The 17,250-nt window shown below is 65.6% G+C and overlaps 3 protein-coding genes across 5 annotated transcripts; 1 reads left to right on the top strand and 2 right to left on the bottom strand.

Annotated features, from left to right (window-relative positions):
• Nucleotides 1-619: 619 nt before the first annotated feature.
• On the bottom strand, nt 620-2,591 carry LOC130607289 (actin, cytoplasmic 2-like). Its single transcript, XM_057424269.1, has 4 exons — nt 2,539-2,591; nt 1,774-2,212; nt 1,509-1,690; nt 620-1,420 (listed from the first exon to the last, which is right to left on the bottom strand). Exons 1-4 carry the CDS (start codon nt 2,545-2,547, stop codon nt 1,277-1,279), a joined length of 774 nt encoding a protein of 257 aa, XP_057280252.1. The 5' UTR covers nt 2,548-2,591; the 3' UTR covers nt 620-1,276.
• Nucleotides 2,592-6,009: 3,418 nt separating this feature from the next.
• FSCN2 (fascin actin-bundling protein 2, retinal) lies at nt 6,010-8,705 on the top strand. Of its 2 annotated transcripts, XM_057424240.1 has the most exons (5): nt 6,010-6,836; nt 7,815-7,971; nt 8,042-8,163; nt 8,242-8,409; nt 8,500-8,705. In XM_057424240.1, exons 1-5 carry the CDS (start codon nt 6,014-6,016, stop codon nt 8,703-8,705), a joined length of 1,476 nt encoding a protein of 491 aa, XP_057280223.1. In that variant the 5' UTR covers nt 6,010-6,013. The 2 variants fall into 2 exon arrangements, with proteins under 2 accessions (XP_057280223.1, XP_057280213.1); XM_057424230.1 differs by having other exon boundaries at nt 8,042-8,409.
• A 525-nt stretch (nt 8,706-9,230) lies between these two features.
• Nucleotides 9,231-17,069, bottom strand: FAAP100 (FA core complex associated protein 100). Of its 2 annotated transcripts, XM_057424253.1 has the most exons (9): nt 16,874-17,069; nt 15,961-16,079; nt 14,732-15,696; nt 13,533-13,683; nt 12,184-12,965; nt 11,679-11,815; nt 10,550-10,666; nt 10,068-10,154; nt 9,231-9,959 (listed from the first exon to the last, which is right to left on the bottom strand). In XM_057424253.1, the coding sequence occupies exons 1-9, from the start codon at nt 17,036-17,038 to the stop codon at nt 9,834-9,836; spliced, it is 2,649 nt and encodes an 882-aa protein (XP_057280236.1). In that variant the 5' UTR covers nt 17,039-17,069; the 3' UTR covers nt 9,231-9,833. The 2 variants fall into 2 exon arrangements, 1 of the variants encoding a protein (XP_057280236.1); XR_008974209.1 differs by lacking the exon at nt 9,231-9,959 and having other exon boundaries at nt 10,123-10,154; nt 11,668-11,815.
• Between the last annotated feature and the right edge of the window lie 181 nt (nt 17,070-17,250).

Genomic DNA, 17,250 nt, shown 5'->3' with positions numbered 1-17,250 from the left:
CGACCAGCCCACAGTGCCACCGGCCTCGCTCCTCACCATCTCTGTGGGTGACCAGAGCAGTGCCGATCCCCTTCAGTGCCTGTTCCCACCGTCACCCAAAGCGTAAGCACCAGAGGGGCATCACCCAAACCTGGCCCGGTGCTCCTGGAGCAAACCCCACCACTCTGAGGGACACCGCATGCTTCAGCCTCTGCCTGCTTCACAACAGTGGAGAGCAGTTGGGGCTGGGAATATCTGGGCAGAGGGAAGGGAAGCCCGGCCTTCCATAGGGATCCAGCTCCAGCGCAGCTCCGGGGACTCAGCCCAGGATGGTGGGTAGGATACACACATCACAGAATTAGCAGGATTCCCTCTTTCCCCGAGCTGGAAACAGGCCCAGGCTTGGGGAAATGCCCTTTCCTGCAACCCCCCCCTAGTGCCACCTTCACCGGGAACACCAGGAACCACTCACAGCTCCAGCCCAACACCATGGGATTTCCACCCCACCTGGAGGCAGACCACACAGCGGCACCAAACCAACTCCTACCTGACAAACAGCAGCCTCCAACAGGTCCCATCAGCCCTCTCTGGCCTAACCCCCCATATTCTGAGCCCCAGAAAGGGCGGTGCAGAGGTGGGGTGGAGTTTACTGCAGCTGGTTTATTTCCGTACACGATGAGGTGGTTTGTGGGCATTACAATTTCTCAACTTCCCCGATGACTCGGTTACAAATTTTGGTTTCCTACCGTCATGTGTGAGAACAATTAAGGCAACGTACAAAAATCTGACATAAATTAAAACGATGCGGAAAATTTACAGGTGTAAATGCAAAGTTTCAGCAACTCAAGTTGAGGAACCTCAGCCCCGTGATGTGGGGTGGGATGCGGGTGGGGAAGGAGGAGGAGGATGAAGGCTGGTTCGTAAGGCTCGGATGCGATATGTTTTCCCAACCTTGCTAGAACGGCAGCGACAGAGGTGAATTCCCGATGGACTCCTACCAGCCTCTACAGGGAATCTGGAATATCCACACACTGGATGCATGGCAGCTCTGCCCCCCAATACCCTGTACGCAGCGGGGCGGCGCGGTGGGCCGATGGGTACAGGGTATTATTGGCTGACTCGAGTAACAAGGGTCAAGTCAAGCGAGAGCTCGACCATCCAGTGCCGGCTGCGGTGTCCGAGGGCGCGTGCTGTTGCGGAAGGCTTATTCCAGTTGTAGGAGGCTGGCATGAGGTGTGTGGGCTTTGCCTGGGCACACAGACACGAGTGCCACCCGCACGGCACCGCCGCAGTCCCATTAGAAGCATTTACGGTGGACGATGGAGGGGCCGGACTCGTCGTACTCCTGCTTGCTGATCCACATCTGCTGGAAGGTGGAGAGCGAGGCCAGGATGGAGCCGCCGATCCACACCGAGTACTTGCGCTCCGGAGGGGCGATGATCTGCAGGAGGAGGAGAGCAGCGGTCAGGGTGGAGTGGCCTTCCTCTCCCTGCGAGGACCAGGCCAGCCCACCACAGAGCATCCCTTACCTTGATCTTCATCGTGCTGGGCGCCAGGGCTGTGATCTCCTTCTGCATCCTGTCGGCGATGCCGGGGTACATGGTGGTGCCACCAGACAGCACCGTGTTGGCATACAGGTCCTTTCGGATGTCAACGTCGCACTTCATGATGGAGTTGAATGTGGTCTCGTGGATGCCGCAGGACTCCATGCCTGGGGAAGGAGAGTTGCAAGCTCATTAGCACCCATGCTGCGCCTCGCTCTGGCAACGCTAGCCCCACGTGACCCACACCTACCCAGGAAGGAAGGCTGGAAAAGGGCTTCGGGACACCGGAACCTCTCGTTGCCAATGGTGATGACCTGGCCGTCAGGCAGCTCATAGCTCTTCTCCAAGGAGGAGGAGGAGGCAGCGGTGGCCATCTCCTGCTCGAAGTCCAGCGCGACGTAGCAGAGCTTCTCCTTGATGTCACGGACAATTTCCCTTTCGGCTGTGGTGGTGAAGCTGTAGCCCCTCTCTGTCAGGATCTTCATGAGGTAGTCTGTCAGGTCACGGCCGGCCAAGTCCAGACGCAGGATGGCGTGGGGCAGAGCATAACCCTCGTAGATGGGGACGGTGTGGGTGACACCATCTCCAGAGTCCATAACAATACCAGTGGTACGACCAGAGGCATAGAGGGACAGCACAGCCTGGATGGCCACGTACATGGCTGGGGTGTTGAAGGTCTCAAACATGATCTGGGAAGGGAAAGGATAAAGAAGCCAGTGAGCACCAAGTAACGACACGGTGGCCACTCAGCCTCCCCCGTTAGAACACGCATGCTGACATGCACAAAATTAAGCTAAAACCACGGTGTGTGAAGGGAAAACGCAAAGACCGCAGGCAGAAAACACAAAACGAAAGAAACCTGAGGCGTCAAGGAAGAAATGCCACGAGTACAGAGCCCTGAAAACGGCGGGAGAGAAAACAAAAAGAACCAAACTCAGGGTTGAGATGTAACAAAAGGAGGGTCGGGAACAAAGATGAGAGCCGGGGCGGGGAGCGGCGGGCAGGGAGCCGGTACCTGCGTCATCTTCTCTCTGTTGGCCTTGGGGTTGAGGGGAGCCTCGGTGAGCGGCTGCTACGGACAAGGCCACGTGGGGCGGCTGCCGGGCTGCCCCCGCCCCGCGCACCCCGGAACCTGCATGGGTTTCTTATGGGGGGGGGGGGGGGGCGGCGGCGACCCCCGGCCCCGGTGGGGGCCCCCCCCCCTTCCCCCCCCAGGGCAGGGCCCGGGTCCATCCGGTACCACCGGGTCCAGCCCCGCGCCCCGGAGGTGGCACCGGCAGTGCCCCCCCCCCCCCCGACACCCGGTGCCCCCTGGGCAGCACGTGCAGCGCCGCGGGCAGCACGTGTACCCCACCGACGGCACCCATGGCACCCACCAACAGCACCCATGGCACCCATAGCACCCACCGACGGCACCCATAGCACCCACCGACAGCACCCCTGGCACCCATAGCACCCACCGACGGCACCCATGGCACCCATAGCACCCACTGACGGCACCCATGGCACCCACCGACAGCACCCATGGCACCCATGGCACTCACTGACGGCATCCATGGCACCCACCGATGGCACCCATGGCACCCATAGCACCCACTGACGGCACCCATGGCACCCACCGACGGCATCCATGGCACCCACCGACGGCATTCATATCACCCACCGACTGCACCCATGGCACCCATAGCACCCACCGACAGCACCCATAGCACCAATTGATGGCACCCATAGCACCCAGCGACGGCACCCATGGCACCCATAGCACCCAGCGACGGCACCCATGGCACCCATAGCACCCACCGATGGCACCCATGGCACCCATAGCACAGGGAGTCCCTGAGCCCTGCACACCCCCAGCAGCACTGCACCTCCATCGCACCCGCACCGGTCCCATCCTGGCATCAGCATCCCGCAGCCATAAGCACCCCCTACCCATCGTGCCTGTAGACGGGCCGTGATGCTGGAGCGACACCCAGCACCCTGCAGGTAGCACCCTGCACCCTATAGACAGCAATCCGCACCCCATAACAGTGCCCTGCACCCCGGCAGTGCCACAGCACCACACAGCCAGCACCAGGCACCCCAAAAGCCCTCATCCTCAGCTCCAGCACTGCCATGCACCCAGTGATAGCACTGGCACCCCACAACTGCTGCTGTGCACCCCATGGGTGGCACCCTGGCCATGGCCAACACCAGAGCCTGGCAGTCTGGGCCCCTCCTCATGTCTGAGGTCTCCGGCTTCATCCTGGGGTACCCTGGGCTGTGTCACCCCCACTGCTGCCGGTGTCATGGCATGGCTCAGCCCAATGCACTGTGCCAGAGCCCCCTGCCAATGCTGGGTATCCAAGTGCCATGCCAGGCAGCCACAGGGTACAACAGAGCCCCACGTGCCATCCTGGCAGCCCCTTGGTGCTGCTGGGTGCTGACCCGGGCAGCTCCTGGCCTTGCCACCACTGACTCCCATGGGATGCCCAGCACCGCTTGGGGGCAAAGCTCCCCAGCTCCGGCGTCCCTGCAGGCCCCGGTGCTGCCGGTGGCCGAGCCCGGTGTGAAGGGGTCACCGGTGCCACAGCAGCAGAGCGGGGATGTCGGGATGCGGGTGCCAGCAGGATGCGGGGGTCCCGGCACAGCTTGAAGGGTCTCACACCCCTGTGCCATGCCCCGGTGGGCTGCGGTGGGCTCGGGCCAGGATCCAGCTCCTAGGGGCTGTGCAGGTGACGGCTGCATCCCATTACTCCCATCCCAGGGTGCAGGGACCGGGTGGAGCCCCCCGGGGCACCCATTACCGGCGGTCCCTGTGCGGGGACATTGGGGGGTCCGGGGCACCCACAGCGTGTGTGGGGAGGCACAAGCACGGGACAGCGCGGGTCGGGGCCGGTGACACCGGGGATGGGCGGCGGGGCCCCGCTGCTTCCTCCTGCCCAAACACGGCGGCCGCTGGGGCAGGGCCGGGCCGGCGGTGCCCGTATTAGGAGCGATGGGGCCGGTGGGTGCGGGAGGAGGAGGAGGAGGAGGAGGAGGAAGGCGCCGCGCCCCGCCCGTCGCCGCGGTGATGCGGTCACGCACACACACACACACCCGGTCCCGTCCCCTCCCGTCGTCACGGTGACGGCCGGGACGGGTGTTGGCGCAGGGAGGAGTGACGGGAGGGGTACCCGATACCCCGCACCCCTGAGCGCCCCCAGAGCCCCGGCATCCCCCATCCCTTTGGACCGGTGTTGGATGGAGCCGGGGTGGGGGCACCCTCGTGATGCTCGCACAGGGGGGGGCTGTCGTGAGCATGTGGGGTCTCAAAGCCACCCCCCCCCCCCAAAGCAGGGAGTGATGCAGAGGGGGGTCCGGGCGTCCCCAGCTCAAGGGGATGCAGGCACCGGCTCTGGTTGTGGGGCAGAGCCCAAACGAGCCCCTCCAAAGGGAACCTGGCCCCCATGGCGGGGGACTGGGGGGGGGGGGGGCAACATGTACAAATGCAGCTCCTGGAGGCTCAGTGCTGATGGGCACCCACCGAGACCCAGCGCTGCCAGACCCCACCAGCTGCTCACAGGTGCCCACAGCCCCACAGCCCCTCCGCAGGACCCTGACCCACTTATCTCCCCCCATCCCGAAAGCTGACCCGTATCCGTTTCACTGGGGGTCAGTTACATCGCGCCGGGCTCGGGTATCGCCACGGCCGGGGGGGGGCTGAGGGAGGCTCGGCCATGAAATAGTGATGAGGTACCCAACCCCCGGGGCTGCTGCGGAACAATAACCGGTGCTGCGCTGACACCGGAGCCATCGCTGCGGCACAACAGCATCACCGCGGCCAGGGGTGGGATGGGGGTCTGAGCGCTTCGGGGTGGCCAAAGGCTGTCCTTAGGTGCCTGCGGTGGAGCGTGGTCAAAGCTGGAGGCCGGGCTGAGGGGAAGGCGCAGTGGGGACCGTCCCCTCCTGGCCCCTCAGGCAGCACCCGCACCACCGCCATGAGCTGCACCCAGGCTCAGCCCTGTGGCGCTGGAGATGGAGGGTCCCCACCATCACCGCTGTGGGCTCCTGGAAGGGGGAGAAGCAGCCATGACCCCGATCCGGAGCCCCAGGAGGGATTTGGTGCTAACAGGACAGATGGAGGCCGAGGGCCCCAAAGCAGGATAAAAGGTTTAAACTAATCAAAATGCCTGGCTAATTGGTAAAGGCGCTTATGGGCAGGGCGGGAGGCGGCGCGGCTGGAGGTGACCGCTGCTCAATCAGAGGGGCCGGTAACCTTAACCCGCCGGGAACGGATACGCCGGATCGAGTTCCCACACCAGTTTTCCACCCGCGGCTCCGTGGCAGGAGAGCCGAGGCCGCGGGGACGGACGGTGGCCGGGGGCTGCCGCGGTGGCCGGTTCCGGCAGCCCCGGCGCTCGCCGCAATCTGGCCGGGTTTTATAACCCCATAGCGGCCGATCAACCGGCACCGGGGCACCGCAGCCGTCCCCAGGGCTCGGCAGGGCCGGGGGAACGCCCCCGCCGAAGATGCCAACGAATGGGATCCACCAGGTCCTGAAGATCCAGTTCGGGTTGATCAACTGCGAGAGCCGGTACCTGACGGCGGAGAGCTTCGGCTACAAGGTGAACGCCTCGGCGCCCAGCCTGAAGCGCAAACAGATCTGGACGCTGGAGCAGGATGAGGCCGACAGCTCCGTCGTCTTCCTCAAGAGCCACTTGGGCCGGTACCTGGGCGCTGACAAGGACGGGAAGGTGCGGTGCGAGGCCGAGCAGCCGGGCCGGGACGAGCGCTTCAGCATCATCACGCAGTCGGACGGGCGCTGGGCGCTGCAGTCGGCGCCGCACCGGCGCTTCTTCGGCGGCTGCCAGGACCGCCTGTCCTGCTTCGCGCCCAGCGTGACGGAGGGCGAGCTCTGGACCGTGCACTTGGCCATGCACCCCCAGGCCAACCTGCTCAGCGTCAGCCGCCGCCGCTACGCCCACCTCAGCGCCCACGAGGACGAGATCGCCACCGACAGCAACCTGCCCTGGGGGGTGGACGCGCTCATCACCCTCTGCTTCCAGGACAAGAAGTACAGCCTGCGCACGGCCGACGAGCGCTACCTGCGCTGCGACGGGACCCTGGTGCCCGAGCCCGGCGCCCGCACCGGGTACACCCTCGAGTTCAAGGCGGGCAAGCTGGCCTTCAAGGACTGCGACGGCAAATACCTGGCACCCACCGGGCCCACCGGGACCCTCAAGTCCGGCCGCAGCTCCAAGCCGGGCAAAGACGAACTCTTCGACCTGGAGGAGAGCCACCCGCAGGTGGTCTTCACCGCGGCCAACGGCAGATACGTCTCCATCCGGCAGGGTAAGCGCCGCCGGCCCCATGGGAGCCCCAGGGAGCGGCTCCCACCCCCTGGGAACCCCGCTATGGGAGGAGAGCCTGCAATGTCCACCCCATAGCTGCTCCCCAGGGATATGGGGCACCCCAGTGCTGCTGCTGCTCTGGGGAGGCTGCAGCTGAGGGCTGTAGGCGGGGGCCTGTGGCCAGAGCAGAATGGGGCTGTGCTGGGCTCCATAGGTGTGTGTGTGTGTGTGCAGCCAGCGCTCCATGGGTGTGTATAGGTTTGCATAGCGGGGTGTGTTTGTGTGCAGAGCTCCATGTGGGGGTTTAGGGCTGTGTGTGGGTGCACCGGGCTCACAGGGAGGGTGCACACGTGTGTGTACAGAGCGAGCAGGGCTGCACGCGATGCATGCATTTGCATGCACAGCCCATACGTGTTTATGCATGGCCATTGCGGGGTGTGCACAGCTCTGTGCCGCCCATGTGTGCGTGTGCAGGGCTCATCCCGGGCTGGTGCATGTGTGTTTGCGTGTGCACACGCATGCAGGGCTCTGCTCAGTGCCATGGAGGTGTGTGCATGTGTTTGCACACACAGAGACACGCGTGTCCTGGCGTGGGGCTGTTTGGCACCAGGGGCAGGCAGCAGGAGGGGTTGGTTGTGCAGAACCATGCCCATGGGCAGACCCCTCCATGGGGTGCCTGGCACGGGCCATGGCTGCGCCGAGGCCTCCGGAGCCCATGAAGGTCCCCATGGCTGTGCCATGCCCCCGGCTGCCCCGGCACCGCGCTGCCCCTTTGCCAAGCAGCTTAGGGCCGGGTGGCAGTGTCGGGCAGGCTATAAATAGGGAATTGTGCGGCGCGCCGCGGCGCTGGCCAGATGGACCCGCAGCAATCAGCTTACCCAGCCCAATTAGCACGGTTGTTCATAGAGGGATTTACCAGCGAGGGGGGAACGTGGCCGCAGCGTGGCCGGTGCCAACGTCCGTCCCCTCCTGCCCGCAGGCATCAACGTGTCGGCAAACCAGGACGAGGAGCTGAACCACGAGACCTTCCAGCTCCAGATCGACCGCGACACCAACAAGTGCAGCCTGCACACCAACACCGGCAGCTACTGGACCCTCGTGGCCCATGGGGGCATCCAGGCTGTGGCTACCGAAGTGTGAGTGGTGCCAGGGGCTGGGGCTGGGGTGGGCACAGGGGCTCCCGGCTCACACTCCCCCCTTCACCAGCGCTGCCAACACCATGTTCGACATCGAGTGGCGCGGGCGGCGCGTGGCCCTGCGCGCCAGCAACGGCCGCTACGTCTGCACCAAGAGGAACGGGCAGCTCGCGGCTGTCAGTGATGCCGTGGGTAAGTGCTGGGGTGGGGTTGGGGTTCGGGGGGGGGTGTCCAACACCCCAGGGTGCTCAAGGCCGGGCTCCCGCGCAGGGGAGGATGAGGAGTTCACGCTGAAGCTGATCAACCGCCCCATGCTGGTGCTGCGGGGCGAGCACGGCTTCGTCTGCTACCACCGCGGCTCCAACCTGCTCGACTCCAACCGCTCCGTCTACGACGTCTTCCACATCAGCTTCAGCGACGGCGCCTACCAGATCCGAGGTGGGTGATGGGGACGATGCTATTGGGGTCGGGGTGGGGGTACCACAGGCCCTGCCAGACCCCACCAACAGCCCCAGGGGGCTCCTGCAGGCCAGGGGGGCAAGTTCTGGTACGTGGCGAGCAGCGGGGCCGTGTGCAGCGATGGGGACCTCTCCGAGGATTTCTTCTTCGAGTTCCGGGAGCGGGGCCGCGTCGCCATCAAAGCCAAGAACGGGCGGTACCTGCGCGGGGACCCGGCCGGCTCCCTGCGCGCCGACAGCGACTCCGTGCTGCGCGCCACGCTCTGGGAGTACTGACCCGCGGGGGCTGCCACCGGCACTGGCCCCATCCGTGGCAGCTCTGTGCCCGGTCCCCCTTGGCTCCTGGCATTAAACTCAGTTTGGATCACACCAGGGCAGCGCCTCGTCCTCCCACCTGCAGCACCCAGGATCCCGTCCCCATCCCTGTCCCCAGCCTGGGGCCTTAAACCCCAAGACTGAGTCCCGACACCCCAGGGAAAGGGCCGATCCTATTGCCACATCCCACCCCTGCCACTGCTCTAGGACATGGGGACACTCGGGCTGCTGCAGGCAGAGCTGCCAGGCTTGGGGGGGGCACAGGGCTGGGGGTCCCATGAGGCAGCTGGGGCTGGGGGCTCAGCCACACAAACCCACTGCCACACTGGGAACCGGAGGGGAGGGACTGGGAACCGGAGCATGGAGGCACTGGGATGTCCATGGCCCCTCTGCCAGGCCGGGGGGGCAGGAGGGGACGGCAGTGGCAGCACCGCAGGGAGCTGGCAGGGCCCCGCTTGAGATGGAAAGGAAAGAGACGGGCACTGGTGAGCGGCACGATCGATTTCATGGCAGACGACAGAGTTACAGACACTGGAGCGGGGCGGGGAAGGACCGGGCCAAACCCCGCGGCCCCGCCACGGAAACACGGGATCCCTTATAGAAACAACGGGGGAGCGGAACCCCCCTCCCCTGCCCAGCAGAAAACGGGGCTCCCCCGGGGCGGGCGCCCGCTGGGCACCCTGGCACAGCACCCTGTTTGTCCTGATCCTGAAAGGCAAGGCGGGCCGGGGGCACAGCCCGCGGCGCAGCGCGGCACGGCCGGGAGAGCACTACAACTACCACGGCTAGAACGATCCACGAGACACCACGGCCCCGGAGCTGCCCGCGGGGCGGCAGGGCCGGGCTGGGGCCAGCCCAGGAGCCCCCTGGCGCTGCCACCGGAGCCCCGCGACCCTCCGGTGCTGCCAACACGACCACAAAACACACACACACACACACACACACGTGTCCCCACAACCGGGTCACCGCCGCGGCCGCCCAGGGCCTCACCGCCTGCCCGGGCTCGCTCCTCCTCCGGTGGGGGTCCCTCCTCACCGCTGTCCCATGGGCACCCGCCCCGGCCGGCGGGGCTCGGGCTCACCCCGCTGCTCAGAGCAGAACAAGGCTGGGGTTCCGCAGCTGCTGGTAGATCTGGAGGAGCTTCTCTGCCATGGCGGCTCCCTCCTCGCCGTGGGGTGACTGCTCCCGCAGGGTCTGCGCCTCCTTCAGCAGCGTCTGTGCAAAGATGGAGCTTGAGACGGGCGCTGCTTCGGGGGTCCCCGTGGCGTGCACCCCGCGGGGGAGGGCGCTGCGCCACAGCGGGGGCCCGGTGCTCCGGCTCACCTCGTGGTTGGCCTGGATCTGGCGCAGGTACTGCATGCGGAGGTCAGGGGCCCCCGAGCCCTGCGCTGCCTGCTCCAGCACCAGCGCCTGTGGGAACGGGGAGCTCTGAGCACCCGGCACCGGGCCCGAGGCAAGGCTCCACTTGGCAGCCGTGCTCGCCCCAAGGCCTGGCACCGCGTTGTGCCGGCGCTGAGGCACCTCCGGGACGGCTGCCAGCCCCGCTGCTCGGCTCGGCTGCCAAGCTGACCGGGGTTGTTCCCAGGGCAGGCGGACGGCATTCCCGGTGTTCCAGGCCTCGGGAAGGGAATGGGGTGCACCACGGTCCCACTCCCCAGCCCTGCCAAAAGCCAGCCCCGGCTGCCACATGGTGGTGCCAGAGAAACCTCCCGGAGCACGCGGCTGCAGGCTTCGGCCTCAGGGCTTTGGTGGCCTCGGGGTCCCCCCTGTCCCCCCAGGGCCACGTCTGCAGGGACCGAGCGTACCTGGATGCGCCGGATCACGGCGTGGTGCATCCTGCACATGTCAGCCAAGGACGGGCTCTCCACCAGGATCTCCACGGCCTGGATGGGCCCCGCGGGGCTGAGGTCGTTCATGGACACCTGGGACAGCGAGAACATCCTCAACACCACCACTGAAACAGCGGATGGGGTGAGGGCACCCAGGACCCCTCCCCATGGCACAGGGGTCCCCAAGAGGCTCTTCTCCCCCATCCCTACCCCCTGCAACCCATTTCCTCTCCAGCCTGGAACAGGGAAATGCACCAGAGATGCTGCCAGCCCAGCTGGGCGCATCAGAGCCCTTGTCCAGCCCCTCTGAGGAGTGTTTGCCCCCAGCCCAGCCCTGGTGGCCATGAGGCTCCAGATGAGCCCTCGCCTGCTCCTTCAGCCAAGGCAGAGCCGGTACCGCAGCCAGCAGAGCAATGGGTCTCACCAGTGCTGCCGGTGGTCAACGGATGCTCGTTCCTGACAAGATGCTGGCTGCCACCCCGGTGGATTTAATCCATCAAGCTCAGCCCAGGCAGAATTAACACTGCCACTGATCACAGTGGTGGTACTGAAGCTCTCAGCCGTGAACCAGCCCAAGCCAGGTCATGGCCCGTGCCAGGCCCCTCGTCATGGGGTCCACCAGGAAAGCTGGGCGGTTTGTGCTTTCCCTCTGTGCTTGGAGGGGGGGATTTTCACATCTCAGAGTGGCTGGGCAAGGGGGGGGCAGGAGCAGGGGCCACACTGCTCCAGTGGAACGCCCATAGCCAAGAGCACCCACAGGGATCCTATGGGCTGGCAAAGGGACGTTGGGAGGGGAGGTGGCACGTGCCAGCAGCCCACTGCCCTGCCTAGCAGGGAAATGAGAATACTGGGGGGGGCACAAACCCACCTAGAGAGGAAGGGAAGCTGCCACAGCCTTTGGGAAGTCTAGGACTGGGAGAAGAGGACCCCTTGAGCCCCACACACCAGCCCCAGCCCCAGCGCACAGCAGGCAGCAGACCCCCAGACGACAGCGTGGGGTCAGGGTGTCAAGGCCAACATCACCCGGCTCCTGGCACGAGCGAGGGGGCTGTGGGACGGAGCTGCTGGGATGGGGAGCTCCTCTGAGGGCTGACCCATTGCTTGCCTCTCGCACGAGCAGCTGCACCTCTCCTCCGGCCGGAGCCGCGCCGCGCACCGAGGTCACGGTCCCGCTGCTCAGCGCCTCGGCCCCGGCGTTCTCTGCCAGCAGCCAGCGCAGCGTGGCACAGCTCAGGGGCACCTCTGTGGACACAGGGCACAAAGAGGAGCTCGTTACAGGGCTGACCAGTGCCCCAGGAGACCCCCTCTGCTGTGGCTGCCCCATCCCTGGCAGTGCTCAAGGCCAGGTTGGACACAGGGGCTTGGAGCAAGCTGCTCTATGGAAGGGGTCCCTGCCCGTGGCAGGGGTTGGAGCTGGAGGAGCTTTAAGGTCCCTTCCATCCCAAACCATTCTCTCATTCTCTGATTTCTCCCTTTTCCTCTGAGTAAAAGGGTAAGAAAAGCATTCACCCAGTTGATAAATGGAGGTCGGCTCAGAGGTGCTTTCAAGGCAGCCGGGATGGAGGCGCCTCTGCCCCAGGACATGGGGATGCTCATCCCCAGGAACCCACCTGAGTCAGAGGCTTTCAGTGCGGTTTTCAGCAGCTCCGAGGACACCCTGATGGACGCTGCCGACGGCGGCAGGTTCCCCTCTCCCGGGGCAGGCGGCTGCTCCTCATCCTTCCCCCCCTTGGGCTCAGTCTGCTCCCGGGACACTTTGAAGAAGGTCTCCACGGGGTCTGGGGGTGCAGGGGCCAGTGGGGAGGGGTCCGTCCCGGGGGGGCTGCTCTTAAAACGCAGGCACTGGAGCATGTCAATGGTGCATTCGCTGAGGGGCAGGCAGATCCCCTCTCTGTCCGGGGAGAGCAGGGGCGAGTCGTCGGGCAGGAAATCATCCAGGGCCTCGGAGGAGTCGGAGCCGCTGCCCAAAATATCCCGTAAACTGTAGTAGAGGGCACAGGAGATGGTCAGAGGCAGGTCCAGCTTGGCGTCGGCAGCAGAGCCGAGGGGCAGCGTCAGCTCCCTCTTGTTGCCAGGGAGGAGCTGGTCGATGGGGAAGGTGAAGGTGGTGGCCGTGTCGGCAGATTCCTCCTCTAAGGCACAGGGGCTGGCCAGGAGCTGAACGCAGAGGGTCCAGCCCTCCTCCAGGCTGTACTCGCTGCAGTTCTCCAGCAGGCAGGAGATGGTGACGGTGTCTCGGAGCAGGAGGCAGCTCCAGTTGGCAGTGACAGTGCAAGCAATGGGCTTCTGGCCTTCTTGGCTGGAGAGCAAAGCCGCGCTCACGTTCATCACCTGGTTCAGGCTGGCCAGGGCTCGGTTCTTTTGGTCCACTGCTTTCTTCAGGAAGGAAACTCTGCAAGGACAAAGAGTCAGAGCTGAAACAGGAGCAGGGATGACAACAAGGACGCCGGGTCGGCGACAGGAGCACGGCAGGGGCTGGTGACAAAGGGCTGCCGCGCAGACGAGCTGAGCAGCCCCAGCGCCCTGATCCACCGAGGAACTCCCCATCTCCTTCCCCATAGATCCAGGGTGCTCTGCCCGTGAACCCCCAGGCGCGGAGCTGACCGAGGAGCAGCTCCATCCAGCCAGGCCCCGGGAATGCCGCTGCCAAGGGGGAGCTCGGAGCCTCCCTCCCGCTGCAGATGGCCGCGGGGGCCCGCGCCTGCCCTGCCTGTCCCCGCCGGCTTGGCAAGCGCCGGGGTGTCTGGCAGCGCCTGGCACGCTGCCTCTGCCACCTTCTGCTGCTGAGGCTGTAAATACCAGCCTGCCCGCAGCGCCCGGGGAAGGGGGGGCCCTGAGACACTGCTTTTATCCTGTGCTGCGCTCCCAAAGGGAACCTTGGAGCAGGCACGGACAGAGCTCATGGCTGAGGCACAAAAGCTTGCTGCCCGTAAACCCCGCCTCTCGCAGAGCCCTTTACCTCTCCGAGGTGTTGCCGATCCCAGACAGCAGCTCCTTAATCCTCCGGCCAATCTCGGCGGGTGTCAGCTCCACGTCAGGTTCCTCGGGGCTGCATAAGCCACAGGACATGAGGCGGCCTTTGGCAGACAGGGCCAAGAGCTCGGATTCACCTACGGGCAGAGATGGGGCAGGTCAGGCAACCAGGGAGGGCTGTGAGGGGTCGGGAAGGCAGCCGGGGCTTCCCTGGTGGCTGGAGGGGATGCAGGGGAACGGAGGAGCACAGGATGGCACTGCCTGCCCCAAGGTACCACCTCCATCTGCCGCGGGGTACAACAGAGACAGGACACGGACCACAGCAGCACCTCTGCCCACCTCACACACAGACCCATGAAGGGAAATGCCCCCCCTCATCCCTGTCCTGTCCCCAACAGCCCCGCCGCCCCAGCCATGCTTCCCGGAGCTGCCCGCCCCCAAGCCAAGGCCAGCAGGAGCTGGGGGGGCCGCAGCACGCCGGGAGCCAGCGCTGCCATGCAGGGTCCCCAGCAGCGAGCCACATGCAGCTCTGCAGGCAGCGAGTGCGGTCGGGCGCAGGCAGGGCTGCCTGCCTTGCTCTCACCTGGGTGTCCCAGGAGCCTCTCCTCACTCCCTTGCCTGTTCTGACCCTGCTCGTGCTACCCCGTGCAGGGGGCTCAGCGTGGTTACAAGATGCTTTCCCCCTCTCTAGGCACTCTGCTCCCAAAGCAGGGGCTGAGGGCAAGACTGCGCCTTGCTGCACGCCCAGGCTGGGTCAGGCACCGCACGCTGCCCTCGCCGGGGCTGGAGGGACGATCAGCACCCACAGCTATGGGGCTGGGGAGCACAGTGCAGGCTCTGAGCCCCGGGTGCAGGCAGCAGCACGGCCGAACCCCCCTTTCCAGAGCGAGCCTTATCCCAGCTCGCTGCAGGGAGCACGAGGGGACAGGCAGGGCCGGTGCCAGCACCGCGACGCCGAGCAGAGAGGGAAGAGCCGGAGCTGGCAGCAGGCCCCGCGCTGGTCCCGAGTCGCTAAGCTCAACACAGAAAGGACTTACAAAAACGAGGGGAGTCAACAAGAACGGGTGGAGGACGGAGCCCAATGAGGACCATGAGAGGAGGGGTGGAGAGGCACGGCCCGGCACAGGCGGCTCTCCTGCCCCGCTCCACCCCACGCCCCAGTGCACGCCCCGCTGCCAGCAGTACCTTCTGACGCCCGAGAAGACAAGGAAAGAGCCACAACGCTACAGATACTTAAACTGGCCGGAGAGAGGACGGGGGGCAGGACGCCGGTGCTGCTCTCCGCGTCCTCGGGGTCGGAGGAGTCGCCCACCCAGTCCAGGTCGACGGCGGAGATGTCCGAGTGGGTGCTGTAGTACATGCGGCTGCCGCTGCCGCAGGCGGCGCACAGGATGGGCCCGCGCAGGCAGTACTCCCTGAGCTCCGGCACCGTGGCCTCCTCCCTCTGATCCGCCTTCACGGCCACCATCTTCCCGTAGTGCCCCACGGCCACCACGCAGTCACAGCCAGCGTCTCCGAAGAGCTGCTCATCCTCGGCGTCTTCGGCCGCCCTCCGCTCCGTCCTCAAGGCCCCGATGAAGACGATGGGCTCTTCCAAGTGATGGAGGATCTTCACCGGAGGGTCTTGGGTGGAAACGTCGTGGCAGCCGTCAGCGGGAGGCGAGGAGCTGAGGGCTTTCAGCGGCACGGAGCAGAGCTGTCCATCCGGGAAGCCGCACAGGATCATTGGAGACTCCAGCATGGCCACGTCAATCCCGAAGAGCAGGCTGAAGAGGGGCTCCTCCAGCACGAAGCCCCCCGAGCACCACAGCCCCTCCCCGGAGCCCAGGGTGCCTGGGGAGGACGCGCAGCACAGGACGGGCAGGAAGTGGGAGGGGGGCCCATCGCCCTCGTCGCCGGGTGGGGGGCCGGGGCAGAAGGCCACCTCGCTGACCTGCCGGTACGGGGGGTTGTCCTGCTCGGGGCCCTGCAGCTCGTGCAGCTTCATCCACCACTTGCCGTGAGCCTGGGACAAGGTGACGACGAAGTTGTTGAGCAGAGTGAACATGCACAGGCTGGAGTCTGGGAAGATGCAGGCGTCCGAATCCACAGGGAGAACGCCGGAAGGGCAATTGCTTTCTTGGCTGTCACCATCCGTCTGCTCCATTAACCTTCAAGCAAACAGAGAAGAGCTGGCAGCCAAGCCGTGGGGCGAAGCCAGCGCTTCCCTTGGCCGCCTCTCGCCCTGGCCCTCACAAACAGGCTCCCCGCAGCACAGCTTTTAGCATCTGCCACAAGAGCAGTGATCAGTGAGAGCCAGAGCTCCAAAACCACCCAGTGCCCGCGGGGGCATGGGCAGGGAGAGGGCAATTGCCCCATCCCAGCCATGAGAGGTGGCCCCAGGGCTGACAGCACCGCGGCTGAGAGCCACTCACCTGCTCTGCTGCTCCAGGGACACGCAGTAAATGCCGCTGTGGGCACAGAGGATGTAGAGCTGCCGGGGCTGGGGCAGCAGCTCCATGTGCCAGACCTGCTCGGGGCATCGGTACACAGCCTGGGTGGGAGAGCAGAGAGAAATGTCACCTTCCTGCAGCACCCATGGGGACGGGGCTGCTCCCTACCGCTGTGAGCACCGAGGCAGCCACGAGGCTGGCAGAGCCCTGGCAAAGAAACCCCCAACACAAAGCCAAATCACAGGCATTCTGTCCCGAAAACAAGTGATTTCCAGGGATAAATCTACCCCTGGGCAGCTCCGTGGCTCACGGACACAGCCGAGTGCTCCTGGGTGAGGGGCAGGGGGGCAGGGGGAGGGCTGTGGGCAAGGAGGGAGCTGTGAGGGGAAGGAAAGCAGGGCTCAGAAAGCCGGTCCGGGATCCACTTTCCCAGCAGGAGCACAGCGTGGGAGGCAAACCCTGATCTTACAGCACTGGCTTGCTTAGGAACGAGAATAGGAACAAAAAAAGGCAGCCGGGTACGACGAGCGCTGTTAGTCACAGCAGAGACAATAGCGAAAGCCTCTGGAGGGAGAAATGACAGACACGTCACTCGCCTCGCCGAGGAAGAAAGCCCTTCCCGCTGCAATGCACTGCTCGCCTTGCAGGCTGAGGAGGGGGGCAGAGACAGCAGCAACCCCCCCATTGCCCCAGAGCCAGGGGACGGGGTCCGGCTGCTGGAGAAGTCACCCCTGGACGGGGGCACCCTGATGGAGGGACCCCAGGAAGGGCTCTGCTGTGGGGATAGGGATGATGCCGGCGTCCTTCACCCTGTCCCGGGGGACACCGGCCCCGCAGGCCCCTCCAGCACGGGGGGGACACACCGCAGTGTGACCCCCCCCACCCCAGCGCTCACCTTCAGCACCTTCCCCTCCTGGTCGTAGACGTAGACGAACTCGCTGCCGTTGGAGAGGTAGATCTCGCTGTCGTGGCACAGCACGCGGGGCTTGCCGGCCGCCAGCCCCCCCGGCGGGCAGCAGAACCCGGCCAGGTAATCCACCCGCGGGCCCACGTGCGCCATGCTGCCGCCAGCCGCTCGCTGCCAGCCTAAGAGAGGGAAGGGGTCAGCCATGGGGCGGGGGGGGACGGACCCCGGATCCAAGGGGGTACCGGGGATGGGGCCCGGCACCACGGGGCGCGCGCTGAGCACGGGTACCCCATGGCCACTGACAGCACCGGGAGGGTCGGGACTCGGCCCCATAGAGCCCCATAGCCCTGCCTGAGCCCCACAGA

Source organism: Pezoporus wallicus, unplaced genomic scaffold (genome assembly GCF_028554395.1).
Source record: "Pezoporus wallicus isolate ANWC-B61680 ecotype Strahan unplaced genomic scaffold, APGP_CSIRO_Pwel_v1 contig_14686, whole genome shotgun sequence".
NCBI classification, from domain to species: Eukaryota; Metazoa; Chordata; class Aves; order Psittaciformes; family Psittacidae; genus Pezoporus; species Pezoporus wallicus.
Note: the sequence above shows the minus strand (reverse complement) of the source record. Positions and strands in the feature narration are given on the sequence as shown.